The sequence below is a fragment of the Varanus komodoensis genome, unplaced genomic scaffold (genome assembly GCF_004798865.1).
Source record: "Varanus komodoensis strain SLA01 unplaced genomic scaffold, ASM479886v1 scaffold17, whole genome shotgun sequence".
NCBI classification, from domain to species: domain Eukaryota; kingdom Metazoa; phylum Chordata; class Lepidosauria; order Squamata; family Varanidae; genus Varanus; species Varanus komodoensis.
The window spans coordinates 18,726,285-18,751,751 of NW_025335505.1; the positions used below are offsets into that span (position 1 = coordinate 18,726,285).

The following is a 25,467-nucleotide window of genomic DNA, read 5'->3' on the forward strand; positions in this document are numbered from 1 at the left end:
TTAAGAGCTACGACTGGAAACCAACCTGATCTAGGTATATGAAAAGCTCATTTCAATTATTACAGAACAGCCAAAGTGATCTGAGATGAGAATTTGGTAATTCAGACCTGGCACTGCAGCAACCAGAATCTGACATCCTCTCCAATTAAGAAAACAGCGATATTCTTCACAGAGAAATGGTGGTGTTACTAGAGTGCAGGAGGCATGAAATCGCCTCCCCACCTTCAACAATGAACTACAAAGTGAGACAGAAGATGGATTCTCTATTGTTTACAGCAGTGAGAAATGTAACACAAGACACGGCGAACATTTGCAGTTTAATTAACAACACTGCTGACACGTCAGCAGATACATATGTGCAAGGAAATTACAGCTATGACAAAGAGAAGGCACTGAACTAACGGCTGCAGATGGCTAACCACCAAAAACCTTTGCAGAAAAGATACTCACCGTGCTGTGAGATTAGTGCGCTTTGGCCCCCTCTGTTTAGAAACTATTGTCATTTGCTGCTTTCAAGAGAATCAGACATAACAAGATGGGCGGAAGGTAGATCAGAATCTACCAGTAGATCTCTGGTTAGTTCGTTGTTGTTGTTGTTGTATTGTTGTTGTTGTTGTTGTTGTTGTTGTTGTTGTTATTATTATTATTATTATTATTATTATTATTATTATAACATTTCTATGCCGCCCCTTGCCGAAGCCACGGGGCAGCTTACAACACAAAGGGCAAAGGTTTATAACTTTATAACAAAGGTTTATAAAGGTAATAAGGGCAAAGGTTTATAACTTTCAGCTGCAGGACAGGCCCAAAACATTTGCTGCTTGAGTCAAATTCCATTTCCAAAGCTGACTGGACTAGCAATTGAAACTTATTTCAACACTGCTGGTAGAAAAGAATTCTCCACCATATCTGAGGACAGCAGAATAATTCTGAAGAAGCAGGAGAGGCCACATAGCACATACAGCTCTGTTGTCCAACTCTTCATTGCCAAGCATCTGAGGTCACCACTGTGCACTATTTAATGATAAGGCCAGTACTATGGTACATTTTCACAAATTCTGCCTCCTCTTCAACTACAGATGAGCTGGAATCCTGTACATAATTATGCATTCTTTCCTACTAAAATTATTTCTGTTTATTTATTTGTCATATTTGTGAATCCTCACTACAACCAGTAGGTGCTCAAGGCAATGTTATAACATAGGCAAGACGGTACTAATAAAACACTAATACATTAAAAATCAACTAGGAATACAAACGGGCTTTTTATTATTATTTTTAGAAGAAACCAAAAACTCAGATGAAAGCTTGGCAGAACAATAGTTTTCACTGCTTATCTGAAGGAGGTCAAAGAGGATAGTGATAAAGGAATCTGAAGGAAGGGGGCACTGATACTGAAATGGTCTTGTTTTGTGACAAGATCTTTTTTCCCCCCTAAGCAATGGGATATATAACAGTTCTCTGATGATGAGTGTACATTATGAGTAGATTCACCAAGGGCAGTTGGTCCAAAGCTACCTGAAACCTTATAGGTATGTACCAGCACTTTGGGCACAGAAACTGGAAGTGAGTGAAGTAGGGATCATTATTTTATGATCTGCTATATGCACGCAAAGCAACAGATTAACCACCACGTTTAGTACTGACCATAGTTTATGAAAACTTTCAGAGATAAAGCAGTGCAACATGTTATAGTAATCTAGATGAGAGCCAATTAAGGCATGGATCCCTGTGGTCAGTTGTGTCTTCTTCAGAAAGGAAAACATTTGGTACACCAACCAAAACTTTTTATTCGCAAAGTGTCTTCCAAAAATATCACAGTAGGTTTCAGAAGGCTCTTCTTCACTACCCCGGAGTCTAGAATGCAACATAACCACTTAAGTACCAAAACAGTTATCCTAGAGGACACTACTCTTATCAGTGGAAGGCATCTTTGCTGCACTTACTGCTATGGAATGAACCCTAACATGCCCTTGAACAGATTTAGCTCATTGCTGCTCTAGTCATTTGTCCAGGTTCTTAAGTTTCTCAGAAAGTCAGAGGACCTGTGCTCTGTACTCAAGCCAAGGATGCTTAATGAAAGAGCATATCTACCATCCAGGTCCTCTCCACAGGTCATTCAGGGCTTAATCAGTTCTAGTGGCCAGAAAATCCTCTAAAGGATTCATGGAACCATTTGAGATCTATCAATTTCCAAGAGCAAACCACTTTAGTAGACTAAATGTTCAGAGTTCCAGAAAAACTAAAGTTATTAGGTAGTCATCCTTCCATTACACTGGGTTCCTTTCTCTCCTGACAGCCACACTCAAGGAAGTGGAAATTGCCAATATGATACTAGTTATTCCCTTGGTATTAAATCCTTGGTGTTCCCTCACCAGTGTTATGAATAGGACAGGGGGTGACTTGCCACAGATAAGCCATTTTGATAGGTATCTATCTATCTATACTTTCAAGGGGATGTTCTCAGGTTTGCAGGGTGTTGCTTGTTCCATGCCGTGTAGTTGGGATTCTTGACCAAAATACACCAAGCAATGCTGCCATACTAAATGGTAGAGACAATGTCACAGCAAATAAGCTAAGTTCCTCATATAGACTGCAATACTTATTCAAACATCACTTATTCAGTACTGCCCAAATAGGGTTTGGATTTGAGATCTGTGCTTATGAAGGGTTTCATTAAGACACAGAAAAAGCAATGGGACTTGTTTCTGAAAGTTGCTAGGCCTTTCCTATGCCTGGATGGGTTGGGATAGGAACATGGCCTGGAAGTGAGCAGCTGTAAAAGTAAATTCAGGAACACCAGGGAAGAAGAAAAAAGTGAGGATTAATGTCCAGGACAGCTCACAGGATTGGTGAAAATAAGACAATTTAGAGGACAGCCAAGTGTTTGTCAAGAGAAGAAAACACACACCACCACACAGAGTCCACAGAGGTTGAAAGATAAGTGTCTTTCAAAGACAAGAGCTATGCAATAGGAATACTCTTCAGAAAACACAGGGTATGCATTAGTTTTATTGCTGCCTCACTTCAGAAATAAGAGAAATACTGAAGTCATATCTGTTGAAACTGGTATTTCAATTTTACATGCTGTTTTGGAGAATCACGTTTCCAGCTTCCTTAGCAATATATTATTAGCGTTTTTGCCCATTGCAAATAAATCAGCCCATTTATGTAAGGGCTTCTCATAAACATTAGGATCTAAAATAAGTACAGCATTGCGACTGTTTACATGTTAATATCTAAGGAGTCAGTGCTTTACTGATGAGTATCACGGTGCAACTGTTTTTTTCCCCCAGCTACCACATTAAAAACCAAATACCCAATTAATTGTAAAACATACTTGTTTTGGGGCATCTGCGGAGGTGGTGTGAACTTCAGTACCTCGGAGTCCATTAGACTCAAATACCACTGTGGGAACAAGGGGGCTTGTTAACAGATGAACATTCAAGCTTCGTTAGTGTGTCTACATTATTTGACTCCATTACAAATTAACCACATTTGGGGGAGGGTGGGGGAAAGCAAAGACACCAGCTCCTCTCCCGTAGCCGGAAAATACCAATTTACCGTAACACTTACTGTAAGAGAGTGTGCTAATGGCAGCCTAAGGCCACTGCCCTTTTTAATTCAGACTTCAGTGCTGAAGAAAGCAATCACTGACAACATTAATTATCAGTGTATGTGTAAAGGGACCCTCTTCTTGAATTACTTACCATTTGGCCTCTGTCATTTTACATCAGACTGGCTTATGTATGCATCATTCACACTTCTCCAAAAAGGGGGGTGGGGGGAGAAAGAGAAAAGAAATCCTCTAGTCTCATTGTCTCATATAATGCTATTGAGGTGTCTTGGCACACTAGTAGCTTTAGATCCACAGTAAATTACGTTCTAGCTTTAAGAGGGCTGAGATTGAGAGTTTATCACTTCCCAGGCTAAGTAGGATTTAGATTTTAAAGGGAACCCTTCACCCCATCCCACAAAACCCCAGATTTCTTTTGGTGCTTAGCAATGAGAAAGAGAAACAAAGCTTTACGTTTCGTTCAAAAAGGTTCTTTGATTTCAATTTGCGCTGGTGGCAACAGAATTCATTAGCATATTCATTCCAGAGTATTCTAATTAAAATGGTGGGTTTCTTTAAAGGTGGGGTGGGGGAGAAGAAACTACAAACAGGCTGATTTCAGTTGCAATGCAATGCTATGCGAGGAAGAAGGGGGTGACATCGGGTACATGAAGTGGAACAAGAATAATGCTAATCCAAAGTGAAATGCTGCAAAATGGGAAAACTTTCGAAAAACATTTGTGTTAGCAATGTACGTAGATGAGCAATAAGGTCAATCACGGTTAGCAAGGGCCTCTCCCACCCTCTTTAAGGACTGATAGGAAAGGGTACCTGTGTGAGATCTGAGATGGGTCCGGAGGTGGCTGGGCTGGGTAAAGCCCTTCCCACATTCCATGCAGAGATAGTCTCCTTGGCGCGTTTGTGTCCTAAGCATCCCTGTGGTGGAGAGAGAGGAGGGAGGAGGGAGGAGAGAGGAGTAGGGAAAGTTGAGAAGAAAACATTATGCCAGAGGAAAACATCATTAGTATGTCTAATGTGTCATTATGTGAGGCTACCTTCAGGCCCTGGATGACAACTGTCAGCCTTCATCTAGGCTCTGGCTGACAGGCCAGGCACACACAGGACTGCAAGAATGCATAAATTACATTGAATTAAAAAATGCTCCCCATGATGTGCCCGCACCAGGACTGGCATGTCAGGTGTGTGCTTTTCATAGCAGCTGGATCCACTTTTCAGCCATCACCCAGCTTTGTCAAGCAGTACATCAGGCAAATCAAAGTGACTCCAGCGTGGCGGAGACAAGTCACATGGATAATAGGAAGTGAGTAGAACCAGAGCCCGACTGTCCCCCCCGGGCTGCAATACCTTGGAGACAAATGCGGAGTGAGCGGAGCCATCACAAACCGATCAAACCTTTAGCCCTGCCTTACCTGCCTGCCGGTGCAGCTTTGACCCCAGACCTCTGAGGCACAGACGGAAGACATCTGTGAATCAAAGTGTCATTACGGACATTTTGAGATAGTAGCAACACAGCAGTCTTCTGCCAGCCCTCAATAAACATGTTTTCTAGGCCATTAGCATTTGAGGAAAACGACTCAAACCTCTTCTTTTTTTCCAAAGGTCAGTTTACAGTATCTGACTTAAAGGGCTGGTCGTTGTCTTTTTACTGCTGATCAGAAAGGACACATTTGACTTTTATTGGGTTACTTATTTTCGCAAAATATTTGCGTATCTTCTTTGCTATTTTGGTAAGACAGTCTCCTCAAAAGGGGTGGAAAAAAGGTTTTTATTTGCTATTAGCATGTCCTGCTGCTAAAATGAAATCATTGAAGTACTGTCAGTGATGCTTCAAGATTTTGAACCTACCAAAATACTTGGGGTAGTGGGAAAGCAAAGTAAAATAATGGAATTTATTCCAATTTTAATTTTCTTCTGGAACAGAAAGTTATAATGCCAAAATAAGAATTGTCTGGCTTTGCAAAATGTACAACTTTTGATGTCCAGTAGAAAAACAGTCCTAAATTATTAAATATAAACACACAAACATTCATATACAATCAGATATAACACTAAACAAGAAGTAGGAAACAAGAGGTAGGCGTGTGTGAATTTTCTTCAAATGTTTCTAGATTGCTTTTCCACCAGTTTGGATGCCCAAAATGATAATCTGTTTAGATGACATCTGAAACTATCCCAACCAAGTAACAGTGATGTGTGTGCAGCCATGGTTTCAAGTTGCCTTGTGAACTTTGGCTTTTATTCACTATGGTTTGTCACTAAGTCTGAGCCAGCTATCCCAGTCTAACCCTAATTTCTTATAGCACTTCACCTCAGTCATATGCCAGGCTACAGAGACACAAAGCAAGACGATGTTGCAAATGCAACTGCTCCTGTGGCCAAGTGACTGTCCCTACAGCCTTGCCAGATGTTGCCATTCCTCCTTTGCTCGGCTTTGCAGCAGGCTCCTTTCTCTGATCCTCTCCTCACTGACAAGCCTTCCTGCTTCAGCCTACCCACCTTGCTCCACAGGAGCCTGGCAAGGAGAAAAATATATGAGGGGACACTTTACTAACAGCCAGAAATACAAAGCTAGGCCCATAGCTCCGTTCATTTTTCTATCTCAGATAGGGATGGGGGCATGGCAGGGTTTTATTTTCAGATGATGATGGAAAAAAGGCTGTTCTACTGGCTAGGGCTCTAATTTGCAGACTCCAAGCACTACGAAAACATATGATAAAAGTAACCAGTACCATTTTAGTGTGAACAAAATTCAGAGCCCAGGATTGGCTCCCATTGACTTTTCAGAGTCTCTGATGAAGTTCTTGAGACCAAATTAAAAAAGCCATTAATCTGGGTGAGTCACGTGTGGGCAACATGGATTTCACTCCAGACACTGGGACCACTGGACAGAAAAGACAGATTTAACCTTGTCTCCTGCTATATCCTTAAGTATTCCCTTTGTTCTCTCTCACAGATGTGACATTACTCATCCTCCACCAGTCCTGGAGTCAGGGAGCAATACTCCCTACTCCACCTACTGAAATTAGCGCATAAGGATTAAGGCAAACTGGTTCCTAAACTTCCACCCGCCTAATAATTCAAAAGTTGATGCTTAAAAGTCACCTTAACCATGGAAAAATGAGTAAAGAAGGCACCATTCTTTCACCAACCCAACTTCGTTCTTTCATTCATATGACATCTACTCTATCTATGACATCTCTGGGTGGCACACTGTTAAAATAACACATTCTAAAAACACAATGTTAAAATTCAACAATAAAAATTTAAACAATTAAACCCCAATTAATCTAATACAAATATAAAATTCCAAAAAATTAATAAACCCAGCAGGCCATAGTGGCATCCATGGGAAGAATCAGGTATTAAAATATCTTTTTAAAAGGTAAGTCTTCACCTGGCACTGAAAGGAATACAGAGATGGTGTCAGGCCAATATCCTTAGGGAGAGCATTCCAAATATGGGGAGCAGCAGTAGAAAAGGCCCTGTTCCTGTCAGCCCCTCCTATTATTTTCCTGAGAGATGGATCCTGCAAATGGCCTTCTTGCATCAATCTCAAAGGCTGGGTAGGTATATATGGGTGCAAACAGTCCTCCAGATACCAGGGCCAAGGCCATTCAGGGCTTTTTATGTCAAAACAGGGCCACATTTCTTGTGAAATAGAAATACTGCTAACTTGGTTACTGTATTTTACTTATTTTCTAGACTATACAGAGTATATCTTCTGAATGTGATCCAGAAATATGTTTGGGTTTTTCTAACAACGTATATCTGGGAAAGCAAATTCTTGCAATCATGGTAGATAACATTGATTCCACAGGAATAATTCACAGACACCCCTCTAAGGGAATAGTTTTCAACTATGCTTTGGGAAATCCTACAGTTCCTCGAAAGCTTGTCAGTGTTCCTCAATAGCAGTATTAATAATGGCAGATGGCTTTCCAGAGCATGCGGTCTATGGGTGATGACATGGTGCAATAGCATTGCTAGACTTATAGCAATGAACTGAAATTGGGCAGCATTTTAAGGCACAGTGTTTTGTTGTATCGGCCATGGGTCCCACAGTGGCGATGTCGATACAGGGGAAGGGTTCAAAGACCAAGTTCTTGAAACCACTGCTGCATGGGAAACTTACAAATGCCTGAGATAAGGCATATAGAGTGTTCAGACCCCCCCTTAAGTATGTTATAAATCTGTTAATGTCAATATCTTGCCATGAAGCAGAGGTGTAGAGTAGAAAACAGCAACTGAATTGGTCTTATCCCATACTGAAGTGCATTGGTTAAACTTTCCAGCAAAAAGAACATTTCCATCAATGTCATGGGGGAATGAGGGCTGTTCCTTCTCCACCATGTAGCCAGATGGATTTGGGCTGACTATGGAAAATATATTTTGAAGATGTGGGGAGCAGCATGAACTGGAGAGGAAGACCAGGAGGGAAAAGTCCTGTTTCGTCAGTGGAAGTCCATCTGCAAAACACTGGATTTTGCCTATGGGGAATAAACGCTATAGCATGGGTCCTCAAACTGTGGACTGTGGGCCAAATCCAGCCTGCCATGCCCATTTATCTGGCCCATCTCAGAGGTTTTGACTCGCTGTGCACATGCAGTGAGGAAGCGAAGGGGTGGCTTGCTCGTGTGGAGATGGTTTTGGACTTGCTCGGAGAAAACGATATGCCTCACCGCACGCACCCCCCACCCCCTCCCCGGCTTGCATCCCCTTGCCGGCACGGCCTTGGCAGGCCATGCTCACCTCCGGCACCTTTCAACTGGCCCCCTGTTGAAAAAGTTGGAGGACCCCTGCACTATAGAGTTTTACAAAAATCTGACATTCAGCTACACCATGCATTCATACAATGTTTTGTGTCATATTTCACTCCAGCGAGAAGAGTCAAACCTGTGTTTGACTCACACAACAGAACTGCAGAAATATTTTTGCGCAACTATGCACAGAAAGGAATTAGCTCACTGGCGGTGGGTTGGATTAGTCCAAGATGGATAGTATGCTTGAACTGTATGCTCTAGGAATACGCTTTGCTATGTCTTGAAGGTAAACAGCATTCACATTTGGCACTCTCAGGTCTGTTTTTGCAAATAGTTTTATGCAGAATCCAGTACCATCTTTGCAGAGTTCTCTCTCAGGATAAACAATATTATATTAAGAGAGTATAGGTGTATATAAATATTAGTCACTTTTATTTACATAAATTTCAATTTCTCCTCCTACAAAGAAATTCCTATGAAACTAGAAGGGGTAATTACCATGCTACTAGTGTCATATTTAATACAATAGCTGTAAATAACACCAATATTCAAACAGAAAAATAACCTCTACAGATTTGAGGTGTGTTTTGTTGCTGCTGTTGTTGTTTAAGAAATTCTTAAGCGAGCATCAAGCTACTCAATGCCTGACATAATACAAATGCTAATATTGTGCTGATATTCTGGCAGTACTTGTAACTATTTCTCCGAGGGATTGGAAAATCACTGTGTTACTAGAAGGAAACAAAACTGTGCACTTGTCTCCTGAGAACACAGGGCCAATTTAAAATGTAAAAGTCAAAGCTCCAAACCTGCCCCAATTCCACTGCATACTAAAGCATTCATAAGGGAATGTTCTACTGGGACCAATAAAGATCTACTGTAACAGAGAAGTGTAGTGAATATTCAGAATTAGAAGATGAATAATGTTCCTGTGTGCCTGAAAGAGAGGGTGGAGGAAGAGTGATTGTGAATGACCTAAAACAAAAACAAAACAAGGTGATCTAGCTAAGAAACTTCAACTCTGACAAACGCACATTACAGGATTTCTAAATTCCTACTAATCTGAATCTTCAGGTTGGATACAAATATATTCTCGGAACTGATCTGCTACTCTGAACCCTTCACATAGCAAAGCAATTGTTTTACTGTACAAGCAAGTATACTGCATGCTAGTTATTTGCACCAGATTCAGAAAAGAAAATGAAAACTAAATTAACGTAGAAGATTTCTTACGTTTAATTCTTAGGATTTGTTAGGACTGATAAAAGCTGTGTTGGGAATGCCATGCCCAGGGGTTTGACAATGCAGTACAAACTGTGATGCCTATCCAGCACTGACTATTCGGACTATTTTGTTCTAACTATTAGACACTTGTGAGACTAGTGCGTACAGTTTTGAAAGCCGATTCAGCCTCTAGACTTTCCCCCACTGTATTTCCCTACTGAATTCGTCATTTTCATGGTTCCTTGAACAGCATGAACAGTCTGGTGTCAGAAGCCAAATGCTGAGGGTCTCTGACTTTGGCTAATATTTGCAAATGGGCACTCATCGTACACATCCCAATTATGGGAAATTGCAGTATAGCTTGTTGTTCAATTTGCTGTGCATGGACTGAGAAGCAGGGCTGCACTAACTTTTATCAGTACATAATTACAGTGATCAAAGAGCTGCTTGTTACTGGAGCTCTACCTCTCCAGCAGACCTTTCTACCAATGTGCACCCCACTAAACAGAACTGAGAGGAAGAATTTGGGAAAAGCTACCCAAATCAAGGAGGCATTTCATGTTGCCTACACTGAAGAAAAGCCGGTCTGTGGGCTCATCTCTATGGCAGAAGCTTCCATGGTTATTTTGTAACACAGGAAAACACCATTCAGCAGTAGTCCTAGTGTTATGAGTAGGGCCCCTTAACTAGAGACTTAAAAGAAACAGGCTTGCTAAGCAGATGTGAACTTTAGCCACCACTCCTTAGAACCCTTTCCAGATATCTGCTAATGGGACGGCTAAACTGAGGTTCTTGAACTCTTTCACAAGTGTCAAAATAAAATGCTTACGACCTATCTTATCCACTACTGCCCCTGGTCTTTCACTATTGAAATCTATTTATTTTAAGCTCATAATGAAAGAAAAGAAGACTTTCTTCTTTCTATTGTTTGAAGGACACATCTTAATCTCTTTCTGCTTGGCCGATGTCTCATATTTCTTATTTTATAAATGAAGTCTAGTTAACATCTAGTTAAAAATTTCTTATTTTAGCCAGTAAAGAAGAACAGCTATACTTATCATGCTAAAAGAATAAGTAGTGAGAATGCTTAGAATATTTTTTAAAAAGATGTTTACAGTGATTATCATAAGGAAGTGGGTTTTAGTTATTTGAGCCAAGTAAAATACCATAGGAAAGACAAATTCTTGGGGTTAACTACCTGCCATTCCATTACCTATGGATCAGGTACTCTCTGAGATCAGTGTGAGTTTGTTTGTTTGTTTGTTTGTTTAAGACATGTCTATCCTATCTATATCCAAGATGGCTTGCAAAACCAAAACTCTAACAGCACATTGGATAACAATTTTCAATATATAAAAATATGCAGTAAAACTATTCTGTATAATAAAAATCATAAAATCATTAACATGCTGGGTAAATAAAAGGTTTACCCTGGCACTGAAATGAATATACTACCACAACCAGGTGCACCTGTCTGGAGAGCAGATTTCAGAGCTGGGGTGCTACCTTCCTCTTCACCTGGTTCACATGATCAGGCTTAAATAAGCCATGGTGGCTTGTCTTTCATGCAAATTGGCTCCATGTTGAGCATTATCATGGGATATGATACTCACCTAAGCTAAAAGCAGGATTCAGATCCCCTACTCCCAACCTGTGTATTGCTCTACCTTTTCTTCTGTTACATCATTACTTGTCATCACTGTACTTTGAATGTGAAAGGCCAAGGTGCCTCAGATGGTTGAGGAGACCACGGTACTTAACCATCACTAATAATTCCATTGATTTCCATACAGCAGATATAGTTTATAACCTAAATGTACAAAACTAAAGCACAATACTGGTGTTTTAGTTTAGTAACGGTAGAAATACAGCATACAGCAAAAATTATTGCAGTGCTACATTTCAGATGTACGACAGCAAGGAGCAAATACCTCCTTCCCCAAATGTTGAAATATCCAAAACCCAGTCTCAAACCCCTTACTGGCAATAGGCATGATTGTACTGACTCAGCCAGTAAAACTACATTCTAGCAGGTAACCAGTCTTCAGAATTGGACTCTGAAGAACCAATATGTCTTAAAGCCAGACTGACAAAGACTTGTGTGCTGCTACCTGTCCCTGCTGCAGAACCACAGATGACCACTGCTCTGCCATCAGTCTGTCCTAGTTGTTTTGCAAAAACCCCTACAATACAATGCACAGATCTCTTACACAAGATCCCTTCGCCAACCAGTTTTTCCCCCCTAAAATAACCATCCCTCACACACATTACAATTTTCTTTTCTTTTGATTGGGAACTAAGAACACTGATACTGCTGTCTTACCCTTAGTAGTCTATATTTAGATTAAACTTCTGCATGACATTTCAAGCATCACATTCTCTAAAATATATGTTTATTTATACACAAAGTAAGAGCAGAATACAAACTTGTTCCACAAAACATGGAAAGTATAGTTCTACAATTCTGTATATATCTACTCAGAAATAAGCTCAATGGGGCTTGCTCCCAGGTGTGTGGGTAAAGGATGGCAGCTTAGCTGACTCTATGCAGACAGTAAGGGACATAATCTAGTCATACAAACACACCATATTTTTTCAATAGCCTCTAATGCCAGCAATAGCTACTAATTATAAAATACACTGGAAAAGCCATTCTTAGGATTCTTACCAGCATGTTCCACTACAGGGCCATTAGCACCCCATGACTGGTACAAAGTAGCCAGATCCTTTGGAATGGAGGTCTTAAAGATGTTTAAAATGTCCAAACGCTTCTCATGCCCTTCAGATGGTGGCTCCTGCTTGGTGGAATGTACAGTTGGAGGAGGTCCTGCTGCATTAGGCTGAGGTTGTGTCAGAGGACTTACTGCGGATCCAGCCGTACAATTTGTCAGTGCCCTTGTGTCATTCTCTTTCTTAATATTAGCTTCTTGCTGAGGCACTGGAGGATCTTCTTGAGTAATGTATGGCTCAGTTTTACATGGAGGGTGGTACTGAGGTGCACAGAAAAATTTGGCCTTCCCTGGGTCTGAACTACAATGCTTACTTACAGGGGCAAACCCAGCAGTTACTTGGGGAACTGTATACTTCTCTGCTTGTTTGCTGTTGGATGGCTGTGAGTTGGGTTTAGATACACCTGTTTGGGAAGGCGTTGAACTTCTGCTGAAGCTTCCTGCTTGCATGATCTTGGAGTTAACTTCATATTTTGCTTTCAACTGGTGCTGTTGGGCCACTGTGCTATATTGTTCATGAGTGTGGTTCAGCTTGGGCTGCCTGTACCCATCAATACCTGATGACTGTGGCCCATAATTACTAGTGGACAACGCATCCTTAGGCATACTCCCAGGCTTAACTGTTGCAGCAGGACCAGATGAATTGGTTTTGGATCTTGGCAGTCCGATCGGCACCTGAGTACGTGTAAATCTGGATATAGGCAAAGGTTGACATTCTTTACCACCACAAACAGGAGGAGGTCCAGTGCGCCCATTTCTTGCCAAGCAAACCGAATTCTGTTTTATACTCTTGAATCCGTTTTGAAGAACCCAAGGAGGAGCCACAGAGTTACAACTGACCTTATGCCAAATTCTTTTGTGCATCCATAGGACTTCTGGGTAATAAGTCTTATGACTGCAGTAAGGACATGGGTGGACAATCAAAGCAGCCTGTAAGGTTGAGGTAAGACTCGTATTGTGTGATTCAGCCCTGGTTGACTTCTCGCTTAGATCTAATGGAGCCTGCGCTTCACTACCGAACATCACTACTGAGTGCTCATGCATTTCAAGAGGATTCTCTTTCAAGGACTTGTTCTGAATTTGCATCAGTGGGGTTTGCATATCCAAGCTCACATCTGAACACGTTTGGTTGATACTGGAAACAAAGTCAACCATCCTACTGGAGCAAGGAAACTCACGGGTTTGTTGAAATGCTGACCTCTTTGAATCTGGGGAAATTTTGCACTCTGAATGCTTCTGAAGAGGCTTTTTAATCTTGTTTTCTGGTGTAGATGCTACAGCTGGCATCTCTGGCTTAGTTTCACTGGCATTGTTTCCTGTTGTACTGTTTCTTCCATGATTAAATTGCAGAGCTGCCGCAGGTGTGTTTGCTTCAGAAAAGCTGCAGAGATATGGCTTTTTACCTGTAGGACACACACAAAAACAACATTACTATGAAGGCAGCACAAACAAGAGGTCAATTTTCAAGGTGCAATACAAGGGAGAAGCACTTTTGAATGGAAAATGTTCCAGACTGGTACTCAAAGCACACTGTTGGAGCAATATGTTACCAGAGATTTTCAAGTGCACAGAATCTTCTCCAAGAAACCTCTCCACTGAAAAAAATGGTGAAGCCTCATTTGCACAGAATCTGTCTGAGGCTATCAGGATCCCTAGAATAAGCTGTCAGAAAAGTGCAAAGACATAAGCTGAACTTATTTTGGCCCAACACCCAAATTCAAAATAAAAAAAATATTAGCATACTTTAGTCCCTGCTGCCAGTAACTAAGTCTTAGAAGAGGCACTGGGATGGGAATAAAACTACAAAAGCTAGAAAGCCACCCAATGACTGGTAGCTGAAGTAAAGTGGGGTGAATTCTGGGCCATAGTTTTCTAGGGAAACCCAAGGGCACAGATCTCAGGAGAGCCAGATTTGGTTCCTAGGTCTAGGCAACAGTAGCCTGTCTGATACATTCATATTGTTATAATTTCTGTAACCGCAACAGCCCATTTTGGGACTGTACGATTGTTGAATTTACTACAAAGTGTACCAGTGGGGGTCCAATTCAAACAGCACAGTCTCTACATGTACAGGACAAATTCTCAAGAGAATACAGAAATCAGGCCTAAGTTTGCACCTGCTTTTGTCTTGCTGTTCCCATTGTCACACTGCTCCTCTTATGTAAAAACAAGTCTGTGCATGCAGTCACTACCACAGGAGCCATGCAATGCAGCCAGTTCAACAAGTTGCTCCGGCCTACACTCCATATCCTCTGGCTCAAGCACAGTGTGGCATGGACTGATAGGTTGCCTGCAAGATAGCTATGCGGTATTTCCAAGAATAGAACAGACACAGCATACATAGGCTGACAACTGTACATCCCAATGAGCATGGTTTGAAAAGGGATACAATGAAATAACTACATCAACTAAAAATACAGTTTTATCATTTTACACTGCTATGTATTTTGGAATTGTATTTGCGTAAGCCATCCTGAGGCTCTCGCAAAGGATGGCATACAAATATCTTCAAACAAACAAACAGGTTAATATAGAATCCACAGAATACTCAAGGTAGTAAGTCTTTATCAGGTAAAAATCTGCCAGCTTTCACTTAGTATAGTTATTAGTTATTGATTCAACTGTAGAGGAAGGAATGGAGGAACGAAGCAAAGATTCAGCAATTAAACTTGAAATTGGATTTAAGTAAGTATACAACACAAATTCTGCTCATGTTATTTTGATACAACATAATGAATTTGTAGAAACGGGGGTTTTTTGGGGTGGGGGCAGGCACAAAAATCTTACCTAGAATTCTGTCAACAGATTTACATGTCTGAGCTGCCTGTTAGGCCAGTTCATATCTGTCACTGTACCTGCTATATTAAGAGTTTTAAAACCCTAAATTACCATGCTTTGTCCCATGTAATTTCCCCCTAATATTCCCAAGCACTATATATAATGAGCAGCAGACAGACAAAACGATATAAACAGATCCAGCAGTTAGACTAAAAAATGTTTCATATACTTTTATCAAACACCTGCCTTCAAACTTTCTCATTCTCTCTCACATCCAGTGTATACCACAGGTCTTTGCCCATGTTGAACTTTCATAATATATTTAGTTCACACTTTTTATTGCCAATGTTAACTTTTCAAAATGTATTTAGTTGACTTTTTTCTGAACTGTAACCCTGTTAATGTGTGTCCAGAATGAGGAGTAAATTGTTATCTTCCACCTAAATAAAAGTGCTCAGAACTAATGAGAGTACAGACATTGGCACTCTGAGAGGTCTTTCTACATCTACATTTCCACTCAGCCATAATTCAGAAAGCAAGTGTTTTGTAAAGTCAAACATATCATGGTTGCTTAGTATAACTTTGGTACCACAGGCACTGTTCCAGCCCTGCCAAGTTTGATCTGTTCTAGGGTGAATTTTCAACAAAAACAATGCCTCAGCTTCAATTTAATTTGGCCTCAGTTCTAGTCCAGGCAAAAAGCCTTAAGCCTTTGTTTAATTTTGAGTAATTAGCTTAAAAATAACCCATAGATTTGCTGTCTAACAGGGTTGAATACTCACTCAGTTAAGATCATTTTCTTTTCAAATTCTCAATGGGACAAGGCCCCTTGTATTTAAAGTGTTTTTCTGTTTTACAAGAAGTTAAGACTTCCTGAAAGCTCATGCCCAACACTACCAGTTAAATCTACACTTTGAATCGAAAAGGTTGTGTGGAGCTGTGAAATTTGACACTACACATCTGGGTTCTTTTCAAAGCGCATCTGTCACAGGCACCATTCATTGTTTGAATCATTAGAAGAACTTGAAGTCTTCACTACATTTCATGCTTAGAAAGCTAAACAATATACATAAGTAAGCAATAAAACATTCCAAGTCATCTGCAATAGAGCAGATAGCAAAAACCAGTATGTCTGCATGTACAAAGCAAACAAATTACACAGTGATTTTTTGAAATCAAATAAATAACTAGGACTGAAGGACCAGCAAACTGTTTCTTTCTTGGAACCGATAATCTAGGTGGCCTACAACTGTTCCATTTTAGTCAACTGGATAGGGTACTATCCATCTATTCCTCTGTGCTAATGGCATTATGCTACCATAAGCTAATACTTGTGCAATGTACTAGGGAAAAGTGGTGCTCTGACACCACATTTCTGCACCAAATTGCAACTTTTTCCCATTGCCCCAGCATGTAACACGTGTGTTAGACTAGTATAAGGCCACATTGCCTAACAGCAATGGAGCACAAGTGAATGCTACCTCTACTATGCACTCTATGCGCTAGCATGGAAAAGATAATTTCCTAGTTATTGCAAAAGGCCATTCCTGGCACATGCCATTCCATACCAAGGGCTGAAAGAGAACTTTAAGACCTCTGATTTCTATGGTGATACCTAGAACACATGCTGAGAAAACATGCAGCTGAAAATTAGTGTCATACTTCTATAGTTCAGATGATCGGCTTTAACTCAGGCAACTTATTTCACAAAGATACTGTGTGAGAAATGCCTTGATACTTAGAAAGCTTCAGCCCCTTGTTCCCTAACTCCCACATCTTGTCCTTGATGTCAAGAAGTTGCTGTAGGGGCTGCTGAATATAATTTTTAATGAACTGCTTTAAGTGTGCTCCTGGTATTAATATTAACAGTTCTTTTTTATTGACCAATCAAGAGACCTACTATCAGGAAAGAGTTTGTAACAGCAGCCGGGAGGGAAAATCAGCTAGGAGAATGTGGATATGAAGACCATGTACAGAAAGCTCAAGTTTAGGAAGTGCAGACATTTTGTCCTGTGAGAAGCTTAATTCCAGGGAGATGTGAAGGACACTTTCCTACCTTTAATTCTTACAGCATCTTCAATGAATCTCAAGTACCAAGATGTGCAGTATGACATCCAGATGCTTACCTAATGAGCCTTAGAGTTTCAAAGTACCAATGTAGTCCTGATGTTGTTGACTACAAATTCCAGTGTTCCTGACCACTGCTGGCTGGAGAGGACAGGTTAAATCCCAAAATATCTTGATGGAATCAAGTTGGAGAAGCTGGGCTAAGATACTGTTTCTGTATGGGGGCCTGTTTTGAAACCTGGAGCTGGTAATCCCACAGTCTTTCTGAATCAGCTGTTAAAAATGTGACTTAATTACCTATGTTGTATTAAGCTGAGAAAGAGCATTAGGCCTATATGTTCCCCTTAGACCTTAGTTCTCATGTCCTAGTTAGCAAGCGGACATTCAATGGGTTTCTCAGTTTGGGAATAATGGTAAACTCAGATTTTAAAAGTTCAGGGTGGAAGCACAACATTGATATGAAGGGATGCTGGAGTATGCAGGTTATTATACTAGCTTATTTCTGTAATAAGCCAGATTCATTATGTCTAAACTGGTCTGTACATACTTCATAAGATATAGGGATATAACTAGGATATAGTTTTATTTGCTATTTACCCATCTGGTAAGTCTCCCATTCTCTTTCCCGAGCATGGCCCCATTCCTGTGTCTCACAGTCCTACTGCAACAGTAGTACCCACAGTTATCCAACTTGCCTTATGTTTATTGACAGAAAAGCAAACGGTATATCCTAAAATAACATGCATTATGAACAGCAGGTAACTATTTCCCCCACTGCAGCTACAATGTCTAATGCTACCCATTTCAGTATTTTAGAAAGTGGCATGGAATAGTCAAAGCATGTTCCAAACTACAGTGCTAGAACTTCCAGGTTGTCACCAATGCCAGGGTGAAAACGGTCACTCCAACTAATGCACTGTCAGGATAGGACATCACAGAGCCTTCTCTGGCTTGCTGCATTTGTAGGCTACAGCATACTAACTACTGTTCCATTGTGCAGTACTTTGAAATGCTGCAGAGATGCTAGGGCCATATAAAAGTTTAGGAGCAGCACTTTGGGAAACCCCTCAGACCAAGTCAGTATGAAATGATGGTTAGAGTGCTGAACTGAGGACTCAGGAGATCCAGGTTCTAGTCTCCACTCAACCATGAGACTAACTGGATAACTTTGGGCCAGTTACTCATCCTTAGGCTAACCCACCTCACAGGGTTGATGTTGTGAAGATAAAATGGAGTGGAGGAAGCAATATAAACCAGCTTGTGTTCCTCCAATGAGGAAAGAAGGCAGGATATAACTGTAATAATAATAATAATAGTGAATTTCTTCATATTTTTCACAGAACTGTTCAATAATCAATAATCAGGGGTATCCTACAAATTGCTAAATTAACTGAACAGGTCAGGGTGTACTCTTTTACTGTGCCAAATATTTATGAAAGTGTTACAGAGTCATCCTTATCACAGCATAATTGCAAAGGTTTCTTATCATGTGAGAACAGTACCTGTTTGTAAAAACAAACCTGATAGATACAATCAGTTGAGGGTGATCATTTTTCCCAGTTAGATCTCCTAAAGAACCTTCTTATTTAAAAATGCCGTCGAGTAAACAGAAATCATACTTTTGGATCACCTTAAACTAACCTTCACCAACCTGTTGCCCTTCAGATGTTTTGCCATAAAACTTCCGACTATCCCCACCATTGGCCTTGCTAGCTAGAACTGCCTGGAGTCCAGTCTACAAGTCTTAGAAAAGTGGAGGACAACCTGTTGGGAAAATCTGCCTTATGCAGAATAACAAGATGTGCAAAAATCTGTTATTTTAAATGAAGAGAAATGTGTGTTTAAGAAATGTATTTCTCTTCCCACAACCAGTTCCCATTCTAAAAAATTAAGCACATTATCTTGCATAGCATGGTGATGAATCAATGTTTCGACATTCAAATGCCATCCTTACTTTCACAGGGAGACCCAAGGAAAGGACCTAGTCATTTGGCCAGACAATTGCATATGGAGCAAACCACCATATAGAACAGGTTAGCTCACATGATGTTTATTTATTTAAAACTTTTATACCCTGTCCACTACTGAGGTCTTACAATAAATGGGGTGGAGCACAGCATGCAAATTAATTGCTATACAATTATTGTATCTAATATTGCTATACAATAATTGCTATACAATGTTCAAGTGCACTGATTAGGGAGAGAAGGAAAATTCATTTGGTTTTATATTTTAAATAAAATTGCCCAATTTATACCTCCTGAACACACTTCTGTATGCACTTCTGTGCAAAATCCATAATTTTCAATGCAGTGTGCAACTTAAAATAAAGAGCAAAAATGCACATATGAAAGGAAACTGGGCACAAGAGTGTGTATGATAGAGAAGCTGTGCACAAAGATACATCACTTTGGGGAAATTGCTTTCAAATCATGCACATGCTTAGAAAAAATTATATCTATACACACAGAGAAATACAAGCAAATATTCATGTGGTCCTTTTCTTTTCCTTTCACCAAATTCACAAACCAATACGGAAACGGGCTGAAATGAACTTAAAGTAGTAAAAATGGGAAATGGAGTGAAAAAGCAATTGATAGATGGGATCATCCATAGTACAGATTATAGTCCTCAACTCATGCTGAACAGGTAACAAAAAGAAACAAGCAGAAAGGGCATGGAATAGAGTTAGTAAAACAAATTTAGTGAAAACAAACATCTAGCTTATGCAATTCAACAAAGAAAGGAGAAAAATATACTTCTTTAAAACAGCCACTCTCCACACTGAATAGCTTGGTTCATTTTGGTGGATCAGTCTGGGAAATTAAGGTTCCTTGTCAACCACTTTTTTCTAACTTAGAATGGCAAGAAAATCATGCAGTGGAGCTTTCCATATTTTAGAATTTGACCTTATTATGTGAAACAGCACTGGATCAGCCAAACCAAATTACATCTTCTGATCTTTAACCTGAATTTAAAATCTTTTGTTGTGGGAGGAAGATCAGGGATGCACTCACTGATTAAGCTAATTATGGTAAAATTGAATAATTGTGTAGTGGAGATGATATAGATTAATAAATCAAGCTTACATTAACTATATAAAAATCCCATGATAGGGAAGAATTGATTAAGAGATGTTGATACTGATGAATTTAAAACCTGCAAGCACGACTTGTAAGCACAATCCTGTTTCTACTCAGAAACAGTTCCACTAAGTTCAATAGGACTTGCTCCCAGAATGATTATACTATGATGGCATAAAGGAATGAAGGAATGCATGAACACTAAGCTACCCATGAATCCTTCTTGCAGCAAAGTACAAATGTAGGTGCTCATGGCATGTCAGGAATAACCTATTCTAAGGAATTATGCTGCATTTCAAACATATATATTCACACATGCTTGCCTTCTATTCAGGGAAATCAAAAGAACTATTCTAGAACATCTCCAGGGTATTTTGCCATTCAACATTCCTATCTTAAACCATTCCTTGTGAAGTTAAGATAAAGAGAGCACCTTCCAGTTGCATTATTTCAGTTTTTAATACTTAAATTAGAGCAAAAATGTTTTTTTCTGTCGTTCTACCATAACCATATCCAAGGAGTCAACAGTGAAACAATCCAGGAAATGAATAAGGAAAACTGAAAGACACTGCAAAAGCAATTTACATGCACTATACGTTTGATTACTGTATAGCAGTCCTAGAAGTTGAAGTCAGAAGTTTCACTGAGTTTAATGAGGTTTACTCTCCAAAGTGCAGAGGATTACAGCCCTACAATGTAAACTTCTCCATGTTCACTCAATGAGTGTGTCTTACTCCCAGGTAAGTTTGCATTTATATGCACTTACTTGGAAGTAAATACCCCTAAATTCAGTAGAGCATTTTTTTTTCTGAGAAGACATGCTTAGGATTCCAGCCTTTATCTCTTTAGCAGTATCTAAGTTAAGACTTAGATAGCTATTTAACTCTTGAAATTGGACAACTGAAATGTGAGCTAGCAGGCCAGTCCAGAATGCAGTCAGTTCTGCAGTACAAAGCTGAGGTTGTGCTCTGAGATGCCACTTCATTAATGAATTTATTGCATTCTTAGGAATAATGTCTTCATGCCTGTGATTTTTTGTTTCTGTTTCTCTTATATAAAATCCTTCACAAAAGGAATTTCCCATTATGGCTAGAAGTACAAATTTGTGACATCATCACACGTGGCAGGATTTTACCATGCAGGCACAACAGGAGTTGTCAAAAGTTAGAAAGAGACAAAAAAGATACTTTGGGAAGAAAAACTGTTACAAAAAGGCTGGAAAAAACAAATAGCTGTAACAGAAGCATGGAAAGAAGACTGTCAAAAGAGTCTTATTATTTACCTTGCTGCCAAAAAAATGGTGCAATCAACGTTAACATAGCTTTGTATCAGACTATTTTCTATAATCTATATGCATGATATAGCTCATTCCTTCGGGTACCTTAGTCTGATTCCTTAGTCTTTAGTTCCTGCTGTCTTCAATATGCAATCTGCAGCTGGAGGTATACTATCTTATGAGAATCCAGCCATTGAGAGTTATTTCAGGCTTAAACAAAGATTGCATGATGCTTGATTAAAAACGGGCACCCATCACATACCCTAAGTTTGACTATGTCACAACTGTACATCCCAATGAGCATGGTTTGAAAAGGGATACAATGAAATAACTACATCAAAGAAAAATACAGTTTTATTATTCAGGTAAGGGAAGATTGTAATGGACACTAATTAATACTTTAAAGCCAAAACTGATTTGAGATCAGTAAAAAGAGGGTGAACAAAACTGTGGAGATGAAGCATTCACCTGTAAGGAAAACAAATATAATATTTCTGATAAGGAAGGCATCCAGCTCATTTTCAATGCTATGGACTGTAGACCAATTTTGGAAGAATTCATTATTACTGCCTTAAAAAAACAAAAAAACCTCATCACCCCACAGAATACAGCATAGTTGAAAACAGTGCAAACCTGAAAGGCTCTGGTGCATATGAAATCCAAGTCAGGCAGAATATTTTCAAAAGGAGCTTTTTTGAAACAATATTACGCAGAGCACACGATGTTGAGACATCTTGCTTCAAATACTGCACTGCAATGGATTTTGTATCTTTCTTCCATCCTTTCGCCTCATAAACTGGGGAAGGAGATGAGCTTATGTTTGAAAGAGAAACAGAGATGAACAGAAATTTTGTCTTGAAAAAGGTGGGAAAGGTACCAGGGGGAAACATATGCACAACTTCAATCATGTGAAGGAGGACATGACTTTCTTGCTATAATATAGCTCGCAAGATTGACTGCACCACACTTTTTAAGCTGTGTCCAAAGGCTGATAAAACTTTTTCTGCAATTCTATGCAGCAAGATGTAGAAAGCCCACAAGTATTCCACAGTTCCTAAACCAGTCTCAGCTATTTAAAAAAAACTGGCCAGAGGATCTGTTCATATGACCCGCTGTGCTAATAAGTTCTCAGGTTGAATAAACACCATATAAAGCTGAATTTCCTTTTCCTTTCTTTCCACTGTCCTCCATTTTCTCCTTTGTACAGCACTGAAAAAGCAACAATAACTATGTGTGGCATTAAAAAAAAAAAGTGAATGGCTTTCAAGGCCTTGTACAAAACAGTCCTGTGACAGCCTTGCTAAGATCACCAAAGAAATCAGCCATTTACTGGCAACTTCAATAAACTCCTTTAAGGGTCTGTGGGACAACAAATCTATGAGAGAACCCTGCTTGAACAAGAAAACTGGGGGAAGGAGGGGTCCCACAGTCCACTTTTGGGTACACTGGCCTCTAAACCTATCAGCCTCATTACAGCTTTTTAAATGGTCCTGGATTTTTAAAGCTCACAAGAGGAAAGATTGATTTAGTGCTTAATACTTCAGAAATAACAGAGGAAAAGAATGTCTTACAGATGTGAACAGACAACTTTGCTTAGGAAAAAAAAATCTTCTTTCACTTTCTTATTCATACAGTGTTGGATTTCTTATAAAAAAAAGATGAAGCAGCGAAAAGAACGTCGATCAATTGAAGAATGAATAAAGCCTAAAGAGGGAAGAGGGAGGAGGAAAAGGCAACACCAATCAATACCAAAATGTCAGAGCAAATTTATTTTAAGAGGAGAGGGACCCTCCTACAAGATAGCAAGGAAAATTGGAGGACATTCATTTTGCAAAGCTCCTCTTTGGAAGATTTTTTTAAAATAATAGTGGCACTAATATTATAAACTACAACACTTTCTAAGGAGTAAGCCTGACTGTACTCTATTCTGAGTAGGTATGTATAGAATTGCACTGTTGTTGAATGAAACAAGGCAAGCAATCTCTGTTTGTGCTACCAAATAATTTGCAAAGACATCTAAATCCCTTTTAAAAGTATTGCTATTAAACTACAGTCATCTGTGTGCACAATTACTTCTATTATGTATTGTTGATTCACAATGTTTTATACATTGCACACAAATTTTAGTGGGTGGGAAAGGAAGCTGCTAATATTGAATTGATATTTCTCTGTTTGATTTGAATGCAAGTTTGGGAAGGGGGTTGTTTTTGTTTTGCAAACAGAAGTCAAATTTCGAACAGTCTGGAAAAATAGGCGATTTGGAATGCACAAAGAAAATGCTGAAAGACACTGCCACAGCCTGGCTCATTGTGGAACTTCTCCTTTTTAAGGAAAAGAAAGAAGTTAAACTTTTTTCTGTTTCTCACCCATGTGCTAACATGTGTGCGCGCATGTGCAGGTGTGCACATGACTAAAATGCTTTTACGAAAAAAAAATGTTTTCCTTTCACCCCCCAAAAGATGCTACAATACAGAGAATATAGGAAGATGCAGTGCACGAAGCCATTAAGCTCCGTAAAGCCACATCGTCTGTACACCAGGAATGCACAAAAAGTGGCTGTTCAAATGTTTTGGGATCAACTATGAGTGCATTTCAAACAAGCTACAGTCCCTCCTCGTCTGAGATACTTTGAAGACTTGTGTGTGACAAACAAGATAGATAAAAAGGAAAACAGCACCCTGTGGTAGTATAAAGGCTCATAAATGGTAGTATAAATGCTTATTTAATGTCAATCAATTATGCCTGCTCTAAAGTGATAACCATCTTACTATGTAGCACAATCTGCTGGATGGTCCATGTATGATTGTAGCGACTGATTTTATCTCAAATGAGTATGGCTAAGAAGCTTTAAAAGTCACGTGATTTTCAACTGCTGCAAAGAAATTCAGTGTGGTTTTAAAAATAACGAAGATGCTAGCAAAGTGGAAAGGACATTCCTTAATTTGAGCAAGCTAAGTAAAGAAAAGGTTCCTAAGTTATAGTAAGAATTTATAATGCTCTGCACAGTATAAATGAGGAACAGAAGGCATAAAGCACAGTACTGTTACTATTATACTGCATTTCTATATCCCTCCTTTTTTTTGTCTTGCAAAGAAACCAAAACGGGTTCCTAGTTCCATTTTTATCTTTACAACAACTCTGGGAGGCAGATTAGGCTGACAATGAATACTTGGCCCAAATAGGGAAAAAGTTCTAAAATTCCCACAATTCCTCAGCCAACAGTTCACTGGGGAATTTCACAAGCAGGATTGTGCCCTTAACTGCTCGTTATGTTATGCTTGTGTTGTGGGCACTTGCTTTTTTCCTATACTGTATGCAGTAGCCTATGGCTACAAGCAATAAATATTTATTGTGTTTCAATGTCAACCAGAGAGGAGACAGACAAATATCCAGCAAGAAGTCAAACTTTGTATCATGTTTCGTTACACTACATTTTATGTTTCCTATGGCTTATGCTGAGTGAAATCTCTGGCCAAAGATTTAACTCTTTGCCAAAAATTGCTGGCACAGGTGCTAACAAAACAACAGATATTTTCCACCAAGAGGAAAGATTCTGCGTGCAATAGAATGCAAAGACTGGGGGTGATTCCAAATACTCTGAGTTTAGGGTGATGTGCCTACTATATGGTAACCCTAACGAGAGTCACCAGCACTTAGATCTCTTGAATCTCTTTTGTTTCATCATCTATATGCCTGAGTACAAACAAAACTGAAGTGGTAACTCATGCTATCCCAATGGGTAATCGGCGCTGTTTTTCTTAGTCGGGATAGAAGCAAATCTGCAAATGTGTCTGACAAATACGCAGTCCAGATCTCTGTGAATAATAACTTTATGTAGCTTTACATAAATTATGTTGTGTGTTTGTAGCATGGTAACCTTTCTATGATACTTTGGCCACAGTAAATTCTGTTCTAAACTGTAGTTAAATTTTATTAGCCTTTATATTTCAAGCTTTCAGTCCATCTGCAAGAC

The 25,467-nt window shown here is 39.5% G+C and overlaps 1 protein-coding gene across 5 annotated transcripts in view; it reads right to left on the bottom strand.

The window, feature by feature from the left end:
- The window catches only part of ZNF516 (zinc finger protein 516), a 127,519-nt gene that overhangs the window by 12,311 nt on the left and 89,741 nt on the right, over positions 1 to 25,467 (bottom strand). For 4 of the 5 annotated variants that reach the window (XM_044426518.1, XM_044426517.1, XM_044426516.1 and 1 more), the window contains 2 exons: positions 12,230 to 13,693; positions 4,388 to 4,492 (listed from right to left, as the gene is read on the bottom strand). In XM_044426518.1, coding sequence (XP_044282453.1) covers positions 4,388 to 4,492; positions 12,230 to 13,693 — 1,569 coding nt within the window. Of the gene's footprint in view, positions 1 to 3,340; positions 3,409 to 4,387; positions 4,493 to 12,229; positions 13,694 to 25,467 lie in introns of all 5 variants that reach the window. The other variant, XM_044426519.1, reaches the window with a different exon arrangement.